This window comes from Geospiza fortis, unplaced genomic scaffold (assembly GCF_000277835.1).
Source record: "Geospiza fortis unplaced genomic scaffold, GeoFor_1.0 scaffold40, whole genome shotgun sequence".
In the NCBI taxonomy this organism is placed as follows: Eukaryota; Metazoa; Chordata; class Aves; order Passeriformes; family Thraupidae; genus Geospiza; species Geospiza fortis.
Genome location: NW_005054297.1, coordinates 14,693,884 through 14,716,618, shown reverse-complemented (window position 1 = coordinate 14,716,618; position 22,735 = coordinate 14,693,884). Strand labels below are relative to the sequence as shown.

Below are 22,735 nucleotides of genomic sequence, written 5' to 3'. Positions count from 1 at the left end.
GTATAAGCTATTAAATCTCTCCTTACTGTTTTCACGGAATTCTAATAGCTAGAATCAAAGTGATCATCACACTGTTAGTGTGTTTTTGTCCCATGGGTTGTGTATGTGCATGTGTGAAGTTCCCACTCTTGCAAGCACTGGTGCAGGTCAGCTATAACATCCAGCACTGGGAGCTCTGGTGTTTACCAAGCTCTTCCTTTCCACCTCTTCAGCAAACCCATCTGCTCTGTCAGTTTCTGGAACTGACTGTCTCTAAGCTAAATAAGATTTTCCCAAACAGTGCAGCTGTCCTTCCACTAAAAGGCAGTACCTGAGGAAAATTTTCCCAGTTCTGCCGGTCACTCTCCCAGGTCTTGGCCCCGTCAGCTGCTCATTAAAACCATAGTGATCACACTGTGCTAGAGAGCTGTGTTTCTCACCTGCAGGAGGAATTCATCCAAATGAGAGAGACATTTAATTGTAGGATTCCTGCTCCACTGCCTATTTTGTTTTGGACTAAAGTTATTTGAAAAGATTTTGGTAATTTCATTTATAGGTAATAGGTAAGTTGTTCACACCAAAGTTTGTATAACACATAGAAAATAATTCCATGTAATAAGGTCTTAAATTACTCTGAGAAAAGAATCATTAAGGCTGATCATCTAAGATTCAACAATGAATTGAACACTGCAAGTTCCCCCACTAAACCATGTCCCCAAGCACTGCATCTATATGTTTTTGAACACCTACAGGAGTGGTAGCTCCACCACTTCTCTGAGCATCCTGTTCAAATGCTTGACCACACTTTCAGTGTGGAAATTTTTCTCCTTTTCTCTGATCTAAACCTCCCTTGGTGCAACTTGAGGCCATTTCCTCCCATCCCATTGCTTGTTATTTGGGAGAAGATGCTGATCCTCACCTTGCTACAGCCTCCCTTCAGGTAGTTTTGGTATCAGAAGCTGTATAATGCTACTAGGCATTTTAAAAATAGGTTCAATATTTCTTTTAACCTGGTTCCACTAAATAAGCACTACAAAGGCTAATTAATTGTTTTAAGATTCCTTTCTATAGCTGGCAGTAGGAAATGTACATTGTCTTGTTGGATTTTTGACTTAGGTGACAGAAGGGGTCCTGAGCATGAGGTGGCTCAACAGTTTGCTTCCTTCTCACATGAGGTACAACATGACACAGGCATGTCATGACCCTTCTTTGATGGGGTACATTCAATTGGTTCCCAGGCACCAAAATTGGTTCTCAAACTTTATTTCAGTAGCAGGTTGTAAAACTGACAGGGCAAATAAAGCAGCTGATGAAAGTGAGATTGGATGGACCAAAGAAACATCCACTTCTTCATCATTTGAAGTCAGAACAGATATGGGAAGGTAGTCTTCAGTGATCTAGGAAAGGATTCAGTGCTTGCCAAAATCTGATTTCTCTTCAGTTTAATTAGCGAAACTACTGTGGTAGATCTGTGTTCAGGGTTTTACATGGGATCATGATCAGTGATAATTCCTGGAAAAGTTCATTTATCCACCAGTAACTGAAATTAAATAAACACTCACAGATGGAATTGAGGTCAATTTTGTCACTTCAGAAGTAAATGCTTTTATAGCATATCATATCTTTCATTCCTGGCAAGCACTTGGGAATCAGCCCAAAGTATAGCAAGTGGTTTGATAACTGTGTGTAGGAATGTGGAAAAGATATCTAAGAGTGACTGGCTTTTAAGTCTTGCCAGCAAAGGCATAAGAAGATTGAGTCATTTGCTACGGAATGCAATTGAAAGTTCAACCTTGTATTACATTAATGTCAAAAGAACAGTTAATTGTGACACCATATATAAGGGAAAGTTGCAGATTGGAATCCTCTCAAGTCTTTAAAACAAATTAGGTTACTTCCTAGGGAACAAGATTGGATACATCTTTCCATGTCTTTGGAAAGATGCGTCATGATTTCAGAAGTCTCTCTTGTTCCAACAGTTCCCATCCACAGTAATTTCTTTCTTAGGCTGTGAAAAGATTGAGGTTTGTTCATGAAACAGTATCTGGGCAACTTCCTTGCTTTAGTTTTTCAGGAAAATAAGAACTAAAATAAAAGCTCATACTTTATTTCATCACCTCTAGGCATTGGAACAGAACGATTATCCCTGGCTGGTCAAGGGTTTCCAAAGGACAAAAGACAGGCTATACTTTTGTCTGGAGCGTTCATCACAAATAGAAATAAGGTACAGACCAGAGAAGCCAAGGGATGATATGAAGACTCTCTTCTGTTTAGCATGCAATCGTATTATTGAACAAATCTACAAGAGACTCACTAGATACAACCAGCTGAAATGATGATTTATTTTTCTTTCCCTTCATCATAATGTCCTACACACAATTTTCTTTCTTTTTTCTATCTGGCTTATTTAAATTAATTTAATAAATTAATTTACTGCCAAATACTTTTGACCTGCAACCTGAACCTCTCCTGAAGACTACTTCTTTGAAATGCGTGGTAGATATTTGTCTACAAGACATAGACATCAGAATAGCTGCTCTCTTCTACTTTGTCTCATGCAATTTTTGTGAGAGGGAAAGAAAAAAAAGAGAGAAGAGAAGAGAAGAGAAGAGAAGAGAAGAGAAGAGAAGAGAAGAGAAGAGAAGAGAAGAGAAGAGAAGAGAAGAGAAGAGAAGAGAAGAGAGAAGAGCTAACTACATTATTGAAATCCTTTAAATTTTACAATACATGAATATGTTAACTTGAAAAATAAATGGGAATAACAAGAAGTAATAATTTCCAGCACTTTCAGTACTTTTTAATCAGTGGTCTGAACAGTATCTAACTGCTTTCAGAACATTTTTATTTTTAATATAAGCCAGAAATCTGTAGCTCCAGCAGCTTTTCTGTAGCTTTATATGAGAGAACAGAATAGCTGTAGAGGCTATTCTGAAGAGCCCCTCTAGTAATGAAATACTAAACCAGTCTTTTGTGACATATTTTCCTTAGTCTCTCCTAATAACTTAACTATGGAATTTTTCAGTATAGGAGAAAAAGAAATATCAGGAAACTTGCTGCAATATATAAACTTGCTGTTTCTATGTGTATAGGAACAACTCATGGTTTCTCCAGGACCAGATGCTTCTAGTGCCAGGATTTCGGAACTGCTCTGATAGGAATATTCAGGTTTCATAACACTCATACCAATCAGAAGAGCAAGTGTTAAAATATATGGTATTTTGTGTGGTGTTTACTAAGCTGAAAGTTTGGATTGTTTAGTCCTGTTCAAATGTAGCTTTGAAGCTAGGTACACTTGTAAATACTGTCACGTTCTCACAAACATAAATTGATCAGATCACTTGGAAACCCATGGAAATTTCTTATTACTGCTTATGGCAGCATCATCTCCTTCTGCTGCCATTATTTGTTTTGTTGATATCTGTGGAAAATACTTCAAGACAATCTGTCACATCTGCAGCAACTGTAAGGTTATATTTTGAGCCACCCCCTTTTTCCTCCCTGGATTTCAGGCTTGAATTTGTGCATTTCTTTGAATCTTCACAGGAAATTCTTACACTTTGTAGGACTCAGTGCACATAGCAGGAGATTTATCAGTGTCCAAAGGTTCCCAATCCTTTGCATTTTGGGATATCCCTGAAATATCAGGGATATCCCTGATAATATCTCCCTGAAATATCACTAATTCCAGTTTTCATAGAATTTTAGCTTTTTCTCAGGCTGAGTGCAGAACTGCTCTTCTGTGTTCAGTGATGTTTGGCATTATCTTCTCAGCCATTTTGTCCTGCATCTAAAAGGGGCATCTAGATTCCATTAGGAACTCAGAACAAATTTGTTCTGACACATTCTAGAAACTCTAAGAGACAAGCTGGTTTTGAGCTAGATACGTTAGCTAAAGATTTCCGTTTTAATGGCTTGCCAATTTTGAATTATGTTAGTCCAAACTTCTTTCAACCCATTTCACCGTCTGTTCTTCCAGCTCATACTTCTGCTTTCAACTGAGGCTGCTCTGGGAGACACTGTAGAAAATCTTATGAAAGTTAAGGTACATTATCTGCTCTCTTCTTGTCCACATAGCCTGTGATTACATCTTGAAAGATAAATCAGGTTGGTCAAGGATTACTTGTTCTCAGTAAATTGTTGTTTGCACCCAATTGTCTTCCTGAGACCCATGTCTTTGGTAATGAATTCCAAGGTCTGCTCTGTGGTCTTACCCTGGTCTAAGATGGGTTTATAAGCTTAGAGTGATTGCTTCTTTGCCTCCTTTGAATTGAGGTGTAAGTCTTTACCTGCCATCAGGAACACCCTAGAGCTGTCATGGTTTTCCACTGATGTAAGTTTCCCTGCGATCATATCAGCCATCTTTTTCAGCATGCCTAGGTAGATTTCCTTTAGTCTCACAGGTTAGAATACATTCAGTTTCTCTAAATAGTCCCTAGCCTGTCAGGTCCTCACATCTGGATGTTCCTCTCTTTTCTAAAACATGTTGAGATTGTGAGGTTAGGGAGTAAGATTGGACTATGAAGAGTGATCAGAGTGGTGCAAATTTTGACTAGATTAGAAGTACAAAACAGTGGAGAAATAGGCATTAAAAAGGCAGACTGAAAAACATTGATCTAATTTATCTGTGGGTTAGCTTATCACAGCTATCACCAAATTACTTTAAAAACAGGCAAATATAAATAAAACTTTCATTTTATACTACTGTTTTGAGAGACACAGGAAGTTTTGCAACTTGCTGCATGCACAGCCCATTCCTTCCTGAACTGAGTTCAGGCCTCAAACACTTAGTTTGAAGGTCTAAAGTACATGGGTGGCCAAGGGTTTTGCATTCTCCCATTCTTTCCAATGAAAAACAGGCACTCATACAAGAATTGGTACAGTGTTATTGTTTTGTTTGTTGGTTGGACAGTTTATTTTCACTAAGCCATGTTTCTGCTTACTTTGCTGCCAAGACACAAGAAAGAAATCCAGTTTTTTAAAAGAGATATCTACACTTCCTGCAGCCAGCCTGTAATTTAAATTTACATGCAAAACTAAGGATTAAGATGGGTGGATACAAAATTTTATATTTATTTTACACATATAAACTTTCCCACAAAATCTTCCTTATAAGAAATACAGCTATTTTGTCATAAATCTACTCTACCAGTCAGCAGACTATCTGCTTTTTAAAAAACACCTATTCTTTTTGTGTGATGAAATGGGATTTGCAGACTTTTTGAGGTTTTTGGACTATTGTAGTGGTCAGGATTTTTAAATGCTTGTGAAAAATTGGTTCTAGAAGAGTTGAGTGTGAACATAAGATTCAGTCAAGATTGTATTGGCAGAAAATGCTTCATACTTGTAATAGTCCCTCTTAACTAAAATACAGAATAATTCAAACTCTCCTCAGGGAACTGGTATTGGTATGAAAGGCAAAAGTATACTTGGACTCATGTGTGCTGTTTCCCTCTGGAAAGTTTTGATAGCTTAGAAACTGTGAACTATATTTTTGTAATACGCCACACAAAGTTTGGGAAAGTTGGAAAAAATCAGGAGGAAACTGTACTAGCAAGGCATGATCCTGGGGAAACACAGGAAATGCTCAGCACTTCACAGAATTGGACCCTCTTAGTACTCTCAGGATCTGCAGTGCATCTGTCTGCACGCCTGAGTGAGATTTTCATGGGAATAGCGTGGGAACACAGACATTGATGAGATACTTCTTTGCTCAGAAACCAAAAATAAAATTCAGAACAAAATAAATAAAGCAATCCTGAAAGAAGAACAATTTTAGAACTTCTGGAAAAGAAAGGAGTTTAAAAGGGCTCTCTTCATAGTAAATGTAGCAATTAGTAAAAGTTTTGATAGCAATCCTGCGTTTTAAGAGTTGATTTTATTACCTTCTATGCCTATCCATATGTGCCTACACAGAACTGTGTCTTTAAAAAGGAAATAGACACAAGATAGACGGGAAGATTATGAGCCAGGCCGGCCCATCTTGAGGCTTCACTTACTACAGTTCTGTATTGTGCTCTGTATCAGTAACAATTTCTTTTTTTCCCATGAATTAGAAATGTATCATAGAAAACAAAAATGTTTGGAATTTATGTTAGATAAATGAATGGCAGTATTGAATCATCTCCAATTTTAAGTACCTCATAAAAGAGTTTATAAAATAAGTATTTTTCAGATAAAGCATGTCCTTCACCAGCTCTACTTGACCATTCTTTAAATACAATATTATTATACTGTCGGAACCCAGGACATTCCTCTGGCTGCCCTGGGTGAATAAAATAAAAATTGCAATATAATTTTATGTATCACAGTGATACATGGAGCTGTGTCTACTCTAAATCTCACTGATTCTAAAAATCAAAGTCTTATAAGCTGTTGAACTAAAGTATGGATCTTCCTGCTGGAAAACATTTTGACATCAGAATGCAAGCTACAGAAATACAAAGCATGCTAGATCATTTGGAAGAGAAAAGCCTAGTAGTTGTAAGAAAAATGTGTATATGTTCAAAAATAAGATTAATTAACTTTTTTAATGTGCTAATCTTGCAAAATACTACACTCTTATGCATGAGGCATAGAAAAGTCCATCATGACAATCAGAATATTTGCAGAATTGTTTTTTAGGCACGCAAAAGCCGCCAGACATTCCTTTTAATGGTAAACTATTATTGTTCACATTTTAAAGATGAGAAAAATTAGATGTTTGTAAGATTTTTTTAGTGGCAAAAAAGATTGTCAGACTACTATTGATGTATTAGGGGCAGACCATGACTATTGCCAGTAGTCTTGCTCTAAGAAAAGGAACAACTACTCTGCCATCTCACCCATGCAGTAAGCTCATCCCGACTTTAAACTGCAGTACATGTAGCTGATTATTATGGTGTTGAATGGACCCCAGAATCCCCTGCAGTCAGTTGCAAAGCTCCTCCTTCCTCCCAGAATTTTAAAGTATGTCAGCAGCATGAGCAAAACTTCCCAGATGTATTTCTCTTGGTTTCTGCATTTTTATGGCAGCAGAGATCCCAGTTTGGCAGATGGTACCTGAGAATAAAATGGAATTACTGTAGAGATGGAAGACATGAAGGGTGTGTGTTGTCTGTGCTAATGTCTTTCCATGTAGGTATGTACCAGGAGAGGTTAGTTCAGGCATTACTCAGTTAAACAAGGTGTTAAAACTCCCTGAAGACATGTAGTAGAATTGATCACATCACAGACCTGGAGTAGTCTTCTCACAGTAGTACTTCCAGCTGAGGAAATTATATGGCAGATGAAACATATATTTCTCTGATTTATTAACTGTATCAGAAGAACCAGGTATTGGGGGCTTGGAGCAGAGGAAATTTGATATTCAGTTTGACCAGAGTTTAGATATTAAAATAGAAATAATTGGATTTTTTTTTCTCAAAGAAAGGAAAGAGGATTAGGTTTTTAGCATACAACAGCTGTGCTGATGAATCTTTTGTTTTCCAAAGAGGATTTTCAAGGGCTTGGCGTATTTTTTAGAGGTTTCATTTTATATATGGATTTTAAAAAACTACTTTGCATCCTTTCCACAGGCTCTCTTTGGAGTCAAAGCTCCCATTTCTTTTCAGAAAAATATAGTTTTCATGTTTACTTGTTACATGACTTTTTTTCTTTTTTTCTGTCTTTGGGTTGTTTTCATACATTTCTACTTTTCACCCAAAGACTGTGGATTTGATTTACTGACTCTGTTCCCCAAAACCTTGACAAATATTTAAATGTTAACAGACAAATGTTATGCAAAGAGCTAAAGAACTCCTTTCATTTAATCTCTTTTTCTCTTGAATGACCTAGAAATATATTGACTTAGGAAGGTCACAGTATTGGTGTTTGGTTATTTTTTAAGCTCATGCTTGTTACATGTGCATGTTGAAGCATGAACAAGCTGAGATTCCAAGAATATGGACAAATAAGCGAAAAAGGTCCATGTAACATGTTTCAATTTTTATTCCCCTCCTTTTTACTTCCACCTCCTGCCCAAGATAAAACCATTTCCATCTTGTGTGCTTCTAGTTCTTGTCATTTTTCTTATCATTGTAAAAGAAAACATGTTAATCTACATTTTATGTTAATCTACATTTCTCTATCTTTTAGAAAACCAAAAAGAAATATGATAATTATCACATTTATCAGCGTTGGTAAAAACTTACTGAAAAACATTAGTTTGACACTTACTCTCTTATGCTCAGCCCCACTACCTTGCAAAGTTAGATGAACTTTTTTCCTCAATCAAACACTCTCTTGTTGCTCCCAAACCCACCACTCTTTCTGTCAGGCATGCTCCTCCTCTCCTGTCTCTATCATCCCATGATTAGCATCACATTTCTGTGACTGGGCAGCTTTCTGAGCAGAGAACTGTGAGGCTCTGCAGAAAGTAAAGGTTTCATCATCGTAGAAGAAATGTAACTTTTGTAGTAATTTATTCTTTTATGCCTGAAATAAAGCTCAAGATTAAGAACCTCCTGAAGGATCTGCTTTCGATCCTTTCCCAGCTGGTCTAACAAAAGTAATATCACAGTGACTGAATACCCATGAGACTGTAAGCATCAAGATTCATTCCAAAACATACATACCATGTTTTAAAAACTACCTTCTTGGGATTTGCTTTTTTTATTTAGTTAGTTAGAGAACTCCAAACTGTTGTAATAGACTGCTGTAGCTAAAAATGGGAAGAGGCTCTGCAGCTGGGATTATCTGCAGAGATTCCAGAGCTCAAACACACAGGATGAATCTCAGTAAATCTCAATAGATGCTGCTCTCCCAGTAGGTGTCAGCTGCTGCAATGCTCTCCAACTGATTTTCTTTTGCAGAACTTAAAGCTGAACACAGTGAGGTCTCTTAAATACCAATCCTTCATACATAATGTTCCAGAAACTCTTGCAGAGTTATGGCCACTAACCTCAGTGATATCTGAATCCAGGAGAAAAACATTAGTGGAATACAAAAATGTAGATAGCAATCAACCACTGAATTTGGGCTGAGTGTCAGAAAGATTATTAGAATCAGATTGCTCACTTACATAGCTGATGATTTCTACAGCTAAGCTTTTTTCAATTAGCTCATGAAGATGCAGCATTGGTGTTATAGATTCTGGCACTTGCAGCCACGAGGTGACCTTCCTCATTTTCATATCTGCACCCTTCAAAATTAGTAAGAGTGACTTGCTTTTCTTAGGATGAAGGGCAAAGGACTCCTTTGTTTTCTTTGAGGAGGCTAAGGAAAGACAGGAATTGCAGGATTTTAAACTCAATTTTATTCTGCAAGTAGGTGCCCACAGTTGATTTGTGACTTGGACTCATCATGTAAGATTGTAGCTTCTATCATCACATTATACTATGAATTTTTTATTTATATGAAACATGTTCTAAGGTTGTAAGTATTATATAAAAGGGGATGAGTAAAAACTGAATTCACGTGGAATTCCTGTCAGCCACATAGAAGCATTCCTCAGACTCCAGGGCTTTAAGACAAAATCACATTTGTAGACATTACATGATGTTGAAGCTAATGTGAAACATGAGACCCTAAATATCTTTTACTGTTGTCTCATAGAGCTGCATGCCTTCTGGTTCAGTTTTGCCAGTGTTGCAGGGTTTATTGATATGTTTGTTATTGTAAACGATTTTATAAGATAAATATTAGCCAAAAAGTTACTTGTGAGCTTGGGAAAAAGCTCTCTGTGTAAATGAATCTTAATAGAACAGCTGGTGATTGATGAAAAGCATGAGCACTCTTGGGGCTGCTCCAGTTCTAGACATAGTGTGTCACATCTCAGCTTTGGTGTTAACATTCAAGTTATGGGCTTTTTTAGGGAAGAGATACGTATGTTTGAGGGAATGGAAGGAAGCACAGATTTTTGTTATTACCAAAATCTATATAAACATTCCATAACATTGAATTAAAATTTAACTCACGACATTTTCAGGTATTGTATGTGCATCCCAGAAAGTAGACAGCAGTTTAAGTGGAAATCAAATTCGTTATTTCATTAACTCCTGTGAAGTTAAACCTTTGCTTTTATTTCAAGTTGAGTCCTTATGTATAAAGTTGAGGTCTAGCCAATGCTAATCTGAAAAAAAAATTGTTTCTCACAAAATGTGACAGTAACTCTTGGGCCATTCAGGAATCCCCAGATGCTGCTGTGAAGTCTTTACTATCCCTATAAAGAAAGAAATTAATTCTTTATTATGGCCAAACTCTACTTAGTAGTCTGGACAAGCTGCAGACAGGGTTTTGTCTTATCTGTCATATGAACCAGCTTCATGTGGTCCTGGCAGATTTCAGAGCATTGGGAGCTCACCCTGATCCATGGGAAGCCTATGATAACACCAGGCAGAGCACAAGGCAGTTTTCCTGCAACTTTGTTCTGTGCTTCCAATCCAACAAGTCACACTCTGCCAGCTGAATGACGAAGACAGAGGAAATTATCAGACCACCCCAAATGAAGGCTCTTGGCAATTGCCTCATGGAAGGAGAACTGCCAACCATCCAGCACTAATTAGAAGAGGTCTCTGTGCATGACCTGAGTGGTATAAAGAGGCTCAAGCAAACTGTAATATCTAGTCAGAAAACGAAGTATAGGGAGACTGGAGGACAACAGATGCAGGCAAGCATACAGCTTTGCACTTCCACTAGAATTAAATTCATAGTGTTCTCATAACCTTAGCCAGACACATCTGAATGTGACATTAATTTCTTTTTTAAAATGAGATAATTGATGCAGCTTTATTGCTAGGTGGACTTTAATTGCCTTCCATTCTACTCTTCAGTAAAATTAAAGACCACAAAGAAAGAACTTGCCCAATTCATCTTCTAAAACTATTCTCTCCTGAAGGCTGATGGGGTTTTTTTCCTTCCTCATCTAGTTGGAAAAAAAAAATAAAACTTACTTTCAAAAACTGCCAGTTTTGTAAATAAGTCTGAATGATAAACTAATCCTTATTGGGTTTTTTCTCTATTAGTGCTAGTATTTCTTTTCAATGCAAATACTAAAATATTATGCACTGTAAATTAATTAGAATTTTTGAAAGGGTTTTCTACGTGCTTACTCTCTTAATCTGATTCATTAGCATGAAAGGCTTTAGTTTCAAAATATCAGAATTTACCAGTAGAGATACTTATTCAGTGTTTTGGTGTAATGGGGATATATTACTGAGAAAAATTCTGCTTAAGGACTGCAGTATTTCCCAACTCCAAACCATCTGATGATCATGGATTCTTTTTCTTTTGTAAAACAGCCCAGTTAATTTTTAATTGCTACTTATCCAGATTTTAAAAATTGGTACATACCTTCTAAATAAAATAAAATTAAAAGTCTATGAATCCAGAACATACTCTGTTTAATGATAAACTGAATAATGCTTAAAATTTTGTTTCTGACTGAACATTTTTGATATCAGTTTTCAGTTACAAACCACATTTTGTTTACTGAAATAGAATTCTCTGTCTGGGGAATGGACATATCAAGAGCAGTCCTGCCAAGAAGGACTTGGGGATGCTGGTGGGTGAGAGGCTGAACATGACCCAGCCACGGGCACTCACAGCCCAGAAAGCCAAACGTGTCCTGGCTGCATCCAGAGCCCCGTGGGCAGCAGGGGAGGGAGGGGATTGTGCCCCTCTGCTCTGGTGAGACCTCACCTGGAAGGAACCCTGCATCCAACTCTGAGGGCCCCAACGCAGGAAGGACAGGGACCTACTGGAGCCCAGACCAGGGCCATGATGATGGTGAGAGGGCGGGAGTACCTCTCCTGTGAGGAAAGGTTGAGGAAAGGCTGAGATTGGCCACATGGAGAAGAGAAGGCCTCATTGTGGCTTTAAGTACCTAAAGGAGGCTTATAAGAAAGATTAGGAAAGATAAGGAAAGAAAGATACGGCTTATAGGGAAGAGGGCACAATTTTTGGCAGGCAACGGTATTAAAAAGAGGGTGGATTTAAATTAGATATAAGGAAGAATTGTTTTAGAATGAGGATGGTGAAATACTGGAGCAGGTTGCTCAGAGGCCCCATCCCTGGAAACATTCAAGGTCAGGTTGGACTGTACTCTGAGCAACCTGAGCTAGTTCAAGATGGCCCTGCTCATTGTAGAGGGGTAACCTCTAAATGTCCCTGCTAGCCCAAACAATTTGATAATTCTATAATTCCCTAATTCTATAATTCTATAGCATTTTACATACACTTTACAGTCACATTTGCACACACAGTACATTTTCAGTGATGCAGTTGCAATACAGCAAGGATGCACACAGAAATTTCACATAACATTTCAAGTAAGATTTTCATAATTTAAAAATCCCATCCTCTAATTTGGAAGAAAAAGCTGAATATATTTCAGCAGTGGTCTAGTTTTTTTGTCTTTTTCTCTCCTTTTTTGTTTGCTTTTCTTTCTTGGTGCTGCTAAGAATACATACTGTTAGAAACACAGAAAGGAGCCTGAGTTTGGGAGATATTTATTTAAATCTTTGAGGGGTATGTGTCTGTTTTTTTCTAAAACAAATATGATCTGATCATAGAGAAATTGTTACTCCAGTTCTTCAGTTCTGTGAGGAGAGTGAGAAATAATGTGAAGTTACAGTGAACCCATCTGGTCAAGCAGGAAAATCCGGTTTAATTGCTCTATTGCCAGAAACGTTAAATCACTTCCTGGGAATGCAATTCATTTGGAACATATGGAACTCATTGGAAGGTCTCCAGTGAATTCAAAACTGTACTGAAGATGAGAGCATTTCTCATAAGTAACAATCATGTTTTCCCACTGGGCAGCATGTAAGCAGCATGTGTAGCTGTATTAACAAAAAACTAAACAATAGGAGGACTGTCTGAGATCTTGTTCAACAAGATTTACTCATGGTTTACTTTAAATTTTCAAGAGATGCTATGTCCATTTAGGCTTCTTTCTTTCAGCATTTGAGCAGCAAAAGAATGTCCTGATGAAACTTTTAGCTCATTTTACATCTTAATTGAGAAGCACTGCACTCTAGAAAACAGAAATTTGAAAGCAATCTACCTCACTCTGACTTTCAATTTCCTGGAACTTAAAGTGCTTCTTCATCCTACTAAACAGAAGTAGAAATTTTGTGACTTCCACATCTGTCCTGAGGCTTGATAATTTTATGTATTTCCTGCAATTAAACCCTAGCAACCTTTAAGACTGCCATTTAACAAATTCACTAAAATGTATATTTCATTGTACATCAACAGGTTTTAATGATCATCAATTATAAATACTTTATATTTCCAGGAAATAAATGTATGTGACCAGTGGCATTATTAACAATATCTAAATCTGATATGCCAATATGAAAAATCTACATGTTGATGTGAATGACAATGACAGCATTTTAGGAACAGTTCATTCAGGCTAAAGGCACTGCCAGGGACTCACAGTGCAGTTATAAACATGACCAAAGTCCATTCCAGTCTATCATGAAGCCAGCAGAAAATTATCTTCTCTATTTGTCATTATCATATCCCCATGGAGTCCTGAAACTTCTTCCCCTGAGCTGTTCCTCTTTGCATTGCATTCAGAGCTTCCAGAGGCTGTGTCTGTCAAATTGTTATCTTTTCCATGACACAGCTTATGATTTCAGTGCAGACACTCTTGCTTGCCACATCTTCAGCCACCTCAGTGTTCTCTAGGATTTTCTTAGAGGAAGCCATCATACCTTTTGTAGCTAACAAAACTCAACACTAAAGCATGATGTTAACCTGTTCCCATCTTTCCTCCTTTGTCCTGACCCTCCCGTTTGATTCACACTAATGTTGTCTCTTTCTTTCTTGTACTATTAAGGGTTTTTTGTTTTTCCTGATTGCTTGCTTCTTTCTCACCTTCTTCTCTTCACAAAGTTCTGTCTTTACAAATTTCCTTCTTGGACTGATGTGAATAGTGAATCTCAGATTTTCTTACTTATCTTAGCCAGTGAAACCACTTAAGTGTGGAAAAGAGAAGAAAAAAAAATACTCATTTTCAAAGTTATATGAAAGTTTTATAAAAATTTATATATTATACACCTTTTTCTTTCTTGAAACTAAGGCCTTGATTCACTCTGTGATTTTATTGTTTCTTTGGCATGTTAATTTTCCTCAGTCTGTGTTTCCTCAGACTTTGTTGCATTACTCATTCTTCTGAACAAATATATGTTTGTAAAATGCAAGGAAAAATGCTTTTCCAGGAAGAGGCTATCTTTGGTTTGAATAATATTAGTCTGGTTGTGTAATATTTTTGAATGTCAAAATCAACCAACACACATTTAGCCAGACAGAGTACAGGTGAAACAGAAAAAAATCACAAAAGGCATATATTAATGTATAGTGTCTAAGACATGTTCTAGTAGAAATTTTGTTGATATTTGATCCAGAAGTTCTATGAAGCACTATTGTATATAGGAGGACAAATCAAATGAAATTAAAATTGCAAAGTCTGTTTTGAGAAATTCTATAGCAAGTCTGAAGCTGGTTGCTTTATTTCTGTCTATCTCTACCCTTTTTCTTTTTTCTTTGAATCTGCAGCAGGAAAATCTGCTGAATAAAGGCTAGGCTAACATAAGTGAAAAAGAAATTAAATTGATACCTTATCTCAGTAACTCAGTATGCAGATCTGCATACATTGTATACCAAATCCAATTTCTCATCCAGCCTTTCATACCTCTATCCTATGTGCACATTTTAAAATTTTTTCTTTTGACATATAGTTTTCACTTTACTGTTCATTCAATCTATAATATCATTTTTTAGGGAAAATACACTCAGAAGGTTCTTCTATATTAGTCTGAAAGAAAATTATAATATGAAAAAAATTTGCATCCATTGCAAAAAAAGAAGTCTCATACAATTTTCCAAGTCCAGAAACAATTACAGCCAATATGAAAACAATTCTATTACTTGTCTCTGAAAATTTACAGGAAAAGTAAGAAATTGTTATATTATAGAACAGCACATATTTGAGCCTACAGAAGAGAGATTTGTCATTTCTGTCTAATCCTCAGCCACGCGGATTTTGTCTTCCTCCCTCAAAATTATGAAGTAATTTCCCAGTGGAATTTTGTGATTGTGTGTTCTTAGGATGATTATTTCAAAATGTAATCATAAGAATATCTTATTAACTCCATCTCCTCCCTTCTCTCCTAGTCCTTTCTAGTGGTAATTACTTTCACAATTGATTGTAAGACACTCAAATGGGAACTGTATGTTTCTCTCCAGAGTGCTTAACACCGTGAGACCACAGTTTTTTCCAGATCTTCTAGACACTCACAAAATTTACGTCAAGATTTCATGATGTTTCCCTAATACTATTTCCCCAATATTCCCCCCTGGTATGCCCTAAATACTCCCTAATATTTTTAATAGTGGTATTTTTTTTTCTTTCAGGCTATGCCAGTTATTTCAGAGAAGGAGAAGGCTGGTGAGTAAATATTTACTCATTTTCTCATTTTCTTGTTGTATTTGTTTTTGGAATACCCTGTTACTTAACTAAGTGATAAAAGACAGGCTTCAACTGTGGGCTTTCAAACATAGGATTGCAGATTTGACCAATGTCTATGTAAAGACTATCTGTTGTTTCCTGACTAGGGTAATTTCTCTTTCTAAAATGCAGTCCAGTTTTATGTGTCATATAAATAAGGATGTTTGAAACTGTTCTACAAAGTTGAATTGCAGCTGCTCCTTACATCAGTGTTCCTGTAGTTACTAACTTGTTATTTGGTGTTAACACGTATTACGATTTATTAGACGTCTCAATTAACAAACACAATGCAAATGGGTTTTCTCAAGTCAGTTGAATTTGACTTTTGATTTGGTGTAAGCTTTACTGTCTATCTTTATATATGGCAAGAAATTTCAATTACCTGGAGTATTTCACTGGAGGTAATAACACTTGTTTTGGCTAAGTACTTCTAGAATATTGAAAGATTGTTTTTCTGTTCCTTTCTGTTATATATGCCCTCTGAACACTATGTGCTGTGGTGTTGCTGTGTGAAATCTATTACTGATTGCCTGCTAGACACTGTCAAATTCTTGTGATAAACACTAGGGAACTCAGCACTATTGCTCTCAAGAATCACTGTTGGTTGCTTGTCTTTTAATTTAATTGATAATTTGCTACTGTACTTTGAATATAGCTTGAAAAATACCTCAAAATATCCAAATGCCACATGGCATTCAGATTTATGTCTGATTTTTATTGTTGATGTTTTCTTGCGGTACCCTGGTTCAGATTGTTTCTTTTCTTTTGCTTATTAGGGGAGAAGAATAGGTTAAAAAATGTTTCAGAGAAAGTCCACAGTAACAGTCAGTACTGTAAAAGCTATGGAGCTGTCAGGATGTTGTTACTTTAGCTGTTGATGTTCAGAAATAATTCCCAAACTCTGACCCATGCTTAATAAGATTTTTCTTTATAGATTTCATAGGCAGCATTATTTGGTGTTTCTTTTTCTGAGGTTGTAAATTATGTCAAAACATACAAACTGATTATAGTTATATATAACAGACCATACCATTTGTAGTTATTTTCAAATAAAACTCAAAGATCTATGCTTTGTCTTTTGGTGTCAAAAGTACCTATGATGCAAGTGTTGGTAATAATATAAAATGAATGTATTTTTTACATAGACTTTATAATCTGTACATATGCATATAGGGCTCTCTCTCTTTTCCTTCTTTCTGGTCAGACTCCTGTGCTATGTTTTTCTGTGGATGGTATTATATTTCATATTGCAAATATTAAGTGGAACTTCATGCCACATGATGTCAGTTTTCTGACATTTCCATGTATATGAGCACAAACTAAACTGAGAATGAATATATGGTTGCCTTTTAATCAGTTTTGGCTTTCATTTAACTCTACAGCTCAGAAGATCCTGAGATTATGATGGGTTATTTTGCAATATTGAGAATGCACGAGGGAGATGATTATTAAGATCAGGCCTAATCACTTGGTTCTAGGGGCAGGAAGTGTTATTTTAGTTAAGTGCAATTGGATCTTGATTTAGGCAGTCAGATCCCATGTTTTGCAAGGTAACTTGCCAGTGCTTGATCATTGCTGCTTTCACTTCACCAGAATGACATTACCTATAGTCACGGATGACGAAGACAGACTTAAGGTGTGAAAGCCCCTAAAATAATATAATGTGTTTTCTTGTCTGCTGTAAGAGAACAAAAGAAATACGAATTTTGATATTTATTTGGAAATACCAACAATCTAAAGTTTTCTAGTTTATGTTATCACAAGCAAACTAAAGTATATCACAAAGTATTACAGAACAAAAAGCAGTTTATTTAATTGCTGGTAGAGCTAATAACTTTGCAGGTAAAGAGATTGAATGGCATTGTATTCCAATTGGATAGAAATGCATTCAAAATTTCTAGTGAAACATCTCTTCTCATTTTGAGAATTTGAACTCATATTTTCTTGTAAGTCCCTCTTTTCTACTTACTACTATTTGATTCCATCTGTGACTGGAATAAGAAATACAAGAAAGTAGAAAGGTTGTTATTACAATGTTTCTGGTTTAGAAATTTTATATATACAGAAATAAACCCCTGTTTTAACAAGACTTTTTATTCTGTAGACTCCAGATATCTTGATATTTTCAAATGTTTTTCCTATAGGCAACCAAACATTTAGATCCTTAAATGGACTAAGCTGCCTAAGCAGCTTAGAAGTTCACACATTACTGATTATGTTTATAGTATTTTTTAATCCTTGAAATGAAATATTTTTTCAATTTTATATATTTTCCAACAAGCAGTAAATTTTGACATCAAACGCAAACTCCATAAGATGGAGTACTTATCAAAAAAACCAAAACACTCACATACCATTTTTAGATTTGGAACAAAGCCAAACATCTGAAAACATTGTTGCTTTTGTCAATTAATAGCTCAAGAGTTGCATAACAAATTTATTTTTTTTTAATAGTGGAAAGCGCCGTAAAACATGCAATTGTAAATTGCCTTTGGCAAAAATCTATAAATGATCAGTACATTGAGCAGAACATTGGTCATGCCTAAACACGTACCCGATTGCTTCCACTTGTGTGAATTGGGGCATTGCAAATGATGGACTGTGGCATCAGCTAGTTCTGAGTAATGCATTTTTAAGAAATCTCAATATTGTTGACATTTCTGGCAATGTTGAAAAATAAATCTTTCAAAATAATATTTTGAGGTAGAAGTTAACATCAAGCAGTATGCACAGTCAGAGAAAATGGTGATTCAAGCCAAGAGATGACTCAGGACAAGTAATGTTGGCGCCTACATTAAGAATACAAGCCAGAAACCAGATTCAAAACACTATTTTTTCAGATTCATCTGTTTTTCTTTTGAGTAAATTATATATCTGCATGCCTTTGCTCACCTTGCTGACTGTGGTGATTTATATTCTCCAATTCTGTACAAAAACTGTGAAGATATTTGAAGGATTTAGCACACCTGTCAATAATGTGTCAGAGTTTGTCGTATTGACTCCATTTATAGTCTAAAAATAATCAGCATCTGAACCTTTGGTTCACATGGCTGTATATCAGCATCTGTTTTACTGATGTGGTTCACATATGAGACTTCATGAATGGTATCAGTTAACTCTCCTCTAACTGCAGGCTCGAGACAGCTCCTGACACACATACCAATATCCAGTACAATGAATCCACTGTGAGCTTCCTAATTCAGGGCTAACTTCTGTTTCTGGAGCAGTGCTCCCAAAACAAAGGTGAAATGACTTTAAGCCAATACTAGAATTATTGCCTAAGTCTCTTTGTGTACCTGCTTCATGCTTGCCCAATTTATCCTCAAATATTTGTAGGGAATAGTGAACTCTGTTTGTGGCTTAGAAACATTGTTACAACAGAGCCAGTGGGAGAGGCAGAGCAAATATCCACATCTGGTCACAGACTAGCACAGCTTATTTCTCTTGAGGTGATGGAGCTATGCGCTATCAATAAACAGGGCAGAAGGTTTAGTCTAGCCCTAAACAAATTTTAAGTAAATATTAACACCTTTGGTCCATAATGTTCAGCATTATAATAAATGAGTTCTTTTAAGTGAGAATAGGAATTGAACATGCTTTTGAGTTTTCATGACTCTATCAAAATATTCCCTTGTGCTTTAAAAATATACTGTGGGAGAAGTGCACAGCCTTTTTGGGTAAATCTCAGTATTCTCTCTAACTAGCAGGTTAGAGAGATCTACTTCAGCACAAATAAAAGTGTCAGACCATTATATGTAGTACAACATTTGATAGCCCATTTCTCACTGTGTTTTGATGATCAGCAAGACAACAAGAGGATAAAACATGAAGCACAGTAAAAAATAGCAGCATCAAGGGATCTCTTGCCAGCACATAGTTCTTGAAAGCTTCCCAGTGTCAGTATTAAAATATGGGCCTAGCAGTGAACAACTCTTTTTTTTTCCCCTGCATCTATTCCATTTCTGGCAAAGACACTATTTAATGAAGTACAGGTTCTATTCTCCTTTGGTGTTAATTTTCCTGATTGTCTTTTGATTCAGAAGGAAGACAAATACAGAGATTATTAAAGAGGCCTTAATGGCAGGGTTTTCCCTCTCACAGGCTCTTATTGTCAGTGTCAGGCAGCAGAGGACACTTGGTGCACAACCCCATGGTGAGATGAGCTGCAGAACAGGAGGTGATGGAGTGATGACAAGGTGGGTTGGCTGTCTGTGAGAACTCACAGCAGGACCTGGAAAATCCAGTGCGACGGGTTCACTATCATGTAACCAGGCACATAAAAGACCAAATGCTTGGCTCATTAGGTAGAGGTCTGTTCATTCCATTTCATTTAACTGCAGCTCTAATCAAAAGGGAAAAAAAATATAATCTTCACTAGATTTTACAAACTTATTCTAGATCCAGAGAAAGCAATTCTTTCTCTGGATCTGGAGCAGTGTTCACTAGATGCTCTGTTTTCATAAGGTCATTAAGAGCTCATGCATATAATAAACTGTTTTGAACCTAGAGCAAACATTACAAAATTCAATTTGGCTACAAGATATCAATTTCCAAATAAACTGGAGAGAAATACAAGGTAATTGGCACAGTTACTAGTTTTCTGGCTGCCTTACAATAACTCTAGCCAGTATTGTAAAATAAACTAGGCAAAATGAATAATTAATTGTTCCATTTAGCAAGTGTTTTATCTGGTTTTTAGAAGAACAGTCTTACTAGAGTTTTTGTGAGACCTTAGTATGAAGTACTAGCTGCTAGTTAGGTAATCCTTTTTTATTGTCAATGTTGCAACACTTATAAAATTTGGTGTTTGTTTTCTAAATAGCAATGTCAGGGGAACGCTCATACTTCTATCTGTCATACTGAAAAACAGTTATAGAAGCTCTGCTAGAAAATGCATGGATGGCTGCCAAACACTAATAGATGTTAATAGATATATTTTTATTCCATTGCTATTCATTTTATTACTAGAAAAAATGATGATGTCAATAGATACTGAAAGCTGACCTTTCATGCTAATATTCCTAATAATTTTTGGTTCTTTGGTTTTCTTTATTTTTTTCTAAATGCAGTAAAATAGCTGATGTCAGGATTTTTGGTATTTGATTTTTAGTGGTTTATTAACCACACACTAGTGTAGTTGTTCTTCTGAATAAATTACTTCACTTTTAAAAGTCATACCATATTCACTGGCATGTGGGCATAAACATACAAACTTTAAAATCCACACAGCACTATGTGAAGCCAAAGGTGCTGTTGAAATTTTCTTTATGTTTTGGAGGAACCAGGAGGTCCTAGGACTGCAGCTTTCATATAAAAGTCCCCTTTAAACCATGCTAAATGCACTAGAAGCAGGGTGATGCCTAAAACTCCTCATGGTTGCCTCTAGTATATCACTTTTGCTAGTCTTAAAGACTGCAGGTTAGGGTCAGGTAGTGTGAATGTGCTCTGAGGAGCCAGTGATAAGGCTGTGTACCGTTGGAGAAGGACACAAAAGTTCAGGTACCAGCCTGGACACGAAAACAGGTGTTTTATGGAAGGCTAAAACTATTTCCATTAAAAAAAATTATAATTATTAAGTGTTCAGATTGTTTCTGGGAACTAGCAGTATCTGGGAACTAGCAGAACCTGTTGTGCATAAAATTCCTTAGTAAACTTCTATTTTCTTTTCCCACCTGCCTTGTGGAGAAAGTATGGGCCATTAGTATGGACCTGCTTTTACCTTTTTTGGAAGAGCTTCTTAGGTCAAAATATGCTGTTGTTATCTTCAAAGGAGTTTAATTTTTTCATACCTTTAATGTAATCTCATTTACTTACATCTTTAAATGCTTAGAAAAAGAAGCTTAACTGAATTATTTCAGGCTAGTAACAAGGCTAGGCCATTATTTTTACATTGTATTATACATACATATATTTTATCATATTCTTAAGGTTTTTTTAGTTATAATAGCTTTCTAGGCTCTTTGATGATTTCATTAATTGTGGAAACAACTTTAAATATTTATTTGAAAAATATTCATATGTCCTTTTTCATTTTAGAAGACACAAGCTGTGCCCAAGTGTCTTATATTCCTGTGGTGAGCAATCAAATCTTGATTTCTCTGCCAGTTTAATGTGTTTTCTTAAGTAACAAAATTACCTTATTTAAATCAAGATAGTTCCCTGAAAGGAATAAAACTTTATATGATACCAGCTGAATGATTACTGCTCCCAGCCATCATGCTAAACATTTCAATCCAATGTGTTTCTAAGACAACATGCGCTTCCCTATTTAATACAAGTTGTTTTTATCACAATAATTATGTGACTATAAAAAACTCCAAGAATTAGCATTATTTTAAAGATATTTGATATTAATAATATTTAATCTCAGATTGATATATTGTAAGAACAGACTTCATCACCTATTAGTGAAGCACAGTTAAACAAAGGATAACTCTATTTGGACGTTCTTTCTCCAACTGTGTGTTCAAGCAGGCCAGCCCTGAGTTCAGACTAGATTGCTCAAGTCTTAGTCCAGCCCAGCTTTGAACACTTCCAAGAAGAGAGCCTGTGCAACCTCTGCAGGCTACGTGCTCCTCTGCTGTCTTGTCTTCACAGAGGAGTCATTCTTCTAATGTCCAGCCTGGTCCTTCATGGTTTCAGCTCATGCCTCTTATCTCCTCTGTTGTCATCCTCACATGCACAATATGAACAGTCCAGCTCCATCTGCTTGTTGCCTAATGTCAAGTCTTGGGGAGCTGCTGGTAGGACCCCAAAAGACATCTCTGCAGGCTGAACAAGTCCTGCAGGCTCAGCTCATAGGCTGAGTGATCCAGACCCTGACCTGCTTGGTGGCTGTCCCCTGCATGTCCCTTTTATCAATGCCCTTCTTGTGTTGGGAGGGTTGTGAAACTGGACTCACTGTTACAGGTGTGGTCTCACAAGCACTGCATAGAGAGGGATAATCCCTTCCCTTCATCTACAGGCCGTGCTTTTATTGATCCATCCCAGGCTGCTGCCAGCTCGTTTTACTGCCAGGGCACACTGCTGGCTCATGCACAGCTCAATGTCTGCCAACACCCCAGGGCCTTTTCCACAGAGCTGCTCTCCAGCCAGTTTTTCTCATTTATTTATCCACCCTTACAGATTGTAAAATCCCAACTTACAAAAGAAAAATATTGTGGAAATTGTGCTCTTTGTTGTCAAAACAGAAAATAGAGCAGGAGACCCAAAAATTTTTTACTTGCAGCAAAATCAATTTTGTGTTACATTATAAGTAATTATAATATGTTCAGATTTTAG

The 22,735-nt window shown here is 36.5% G+C and overlaps 1 protein-coding gene across 4 annotated transcripts in view; it reads left to right on the top strand.

Annotated features, from left to right (window-relative positions):
- The window catches only part of DLC1 (DLC1 Rho GTPase activating protein), a 214,215-nt gene that overhangs the window by 71,534 nt on the left and 119,946 nt on the right, over positions 1 to 22,735 (top strand). For all 4 annotated transcript variants that reach the window (XM_005415503.2, XM_031055214.1, XM_031066842.1 and 1 more), the window contains one exon: positions 15,361 to 15,394. In XM_005415503.2, the coding sequence (XP_005415560.1) occupies positions 15,361 to 15,394 (34 nt within the window). The remainder of the gene's footprint in view (positions 1 to 15,360; positions 15,395 to 22,735) is intronic.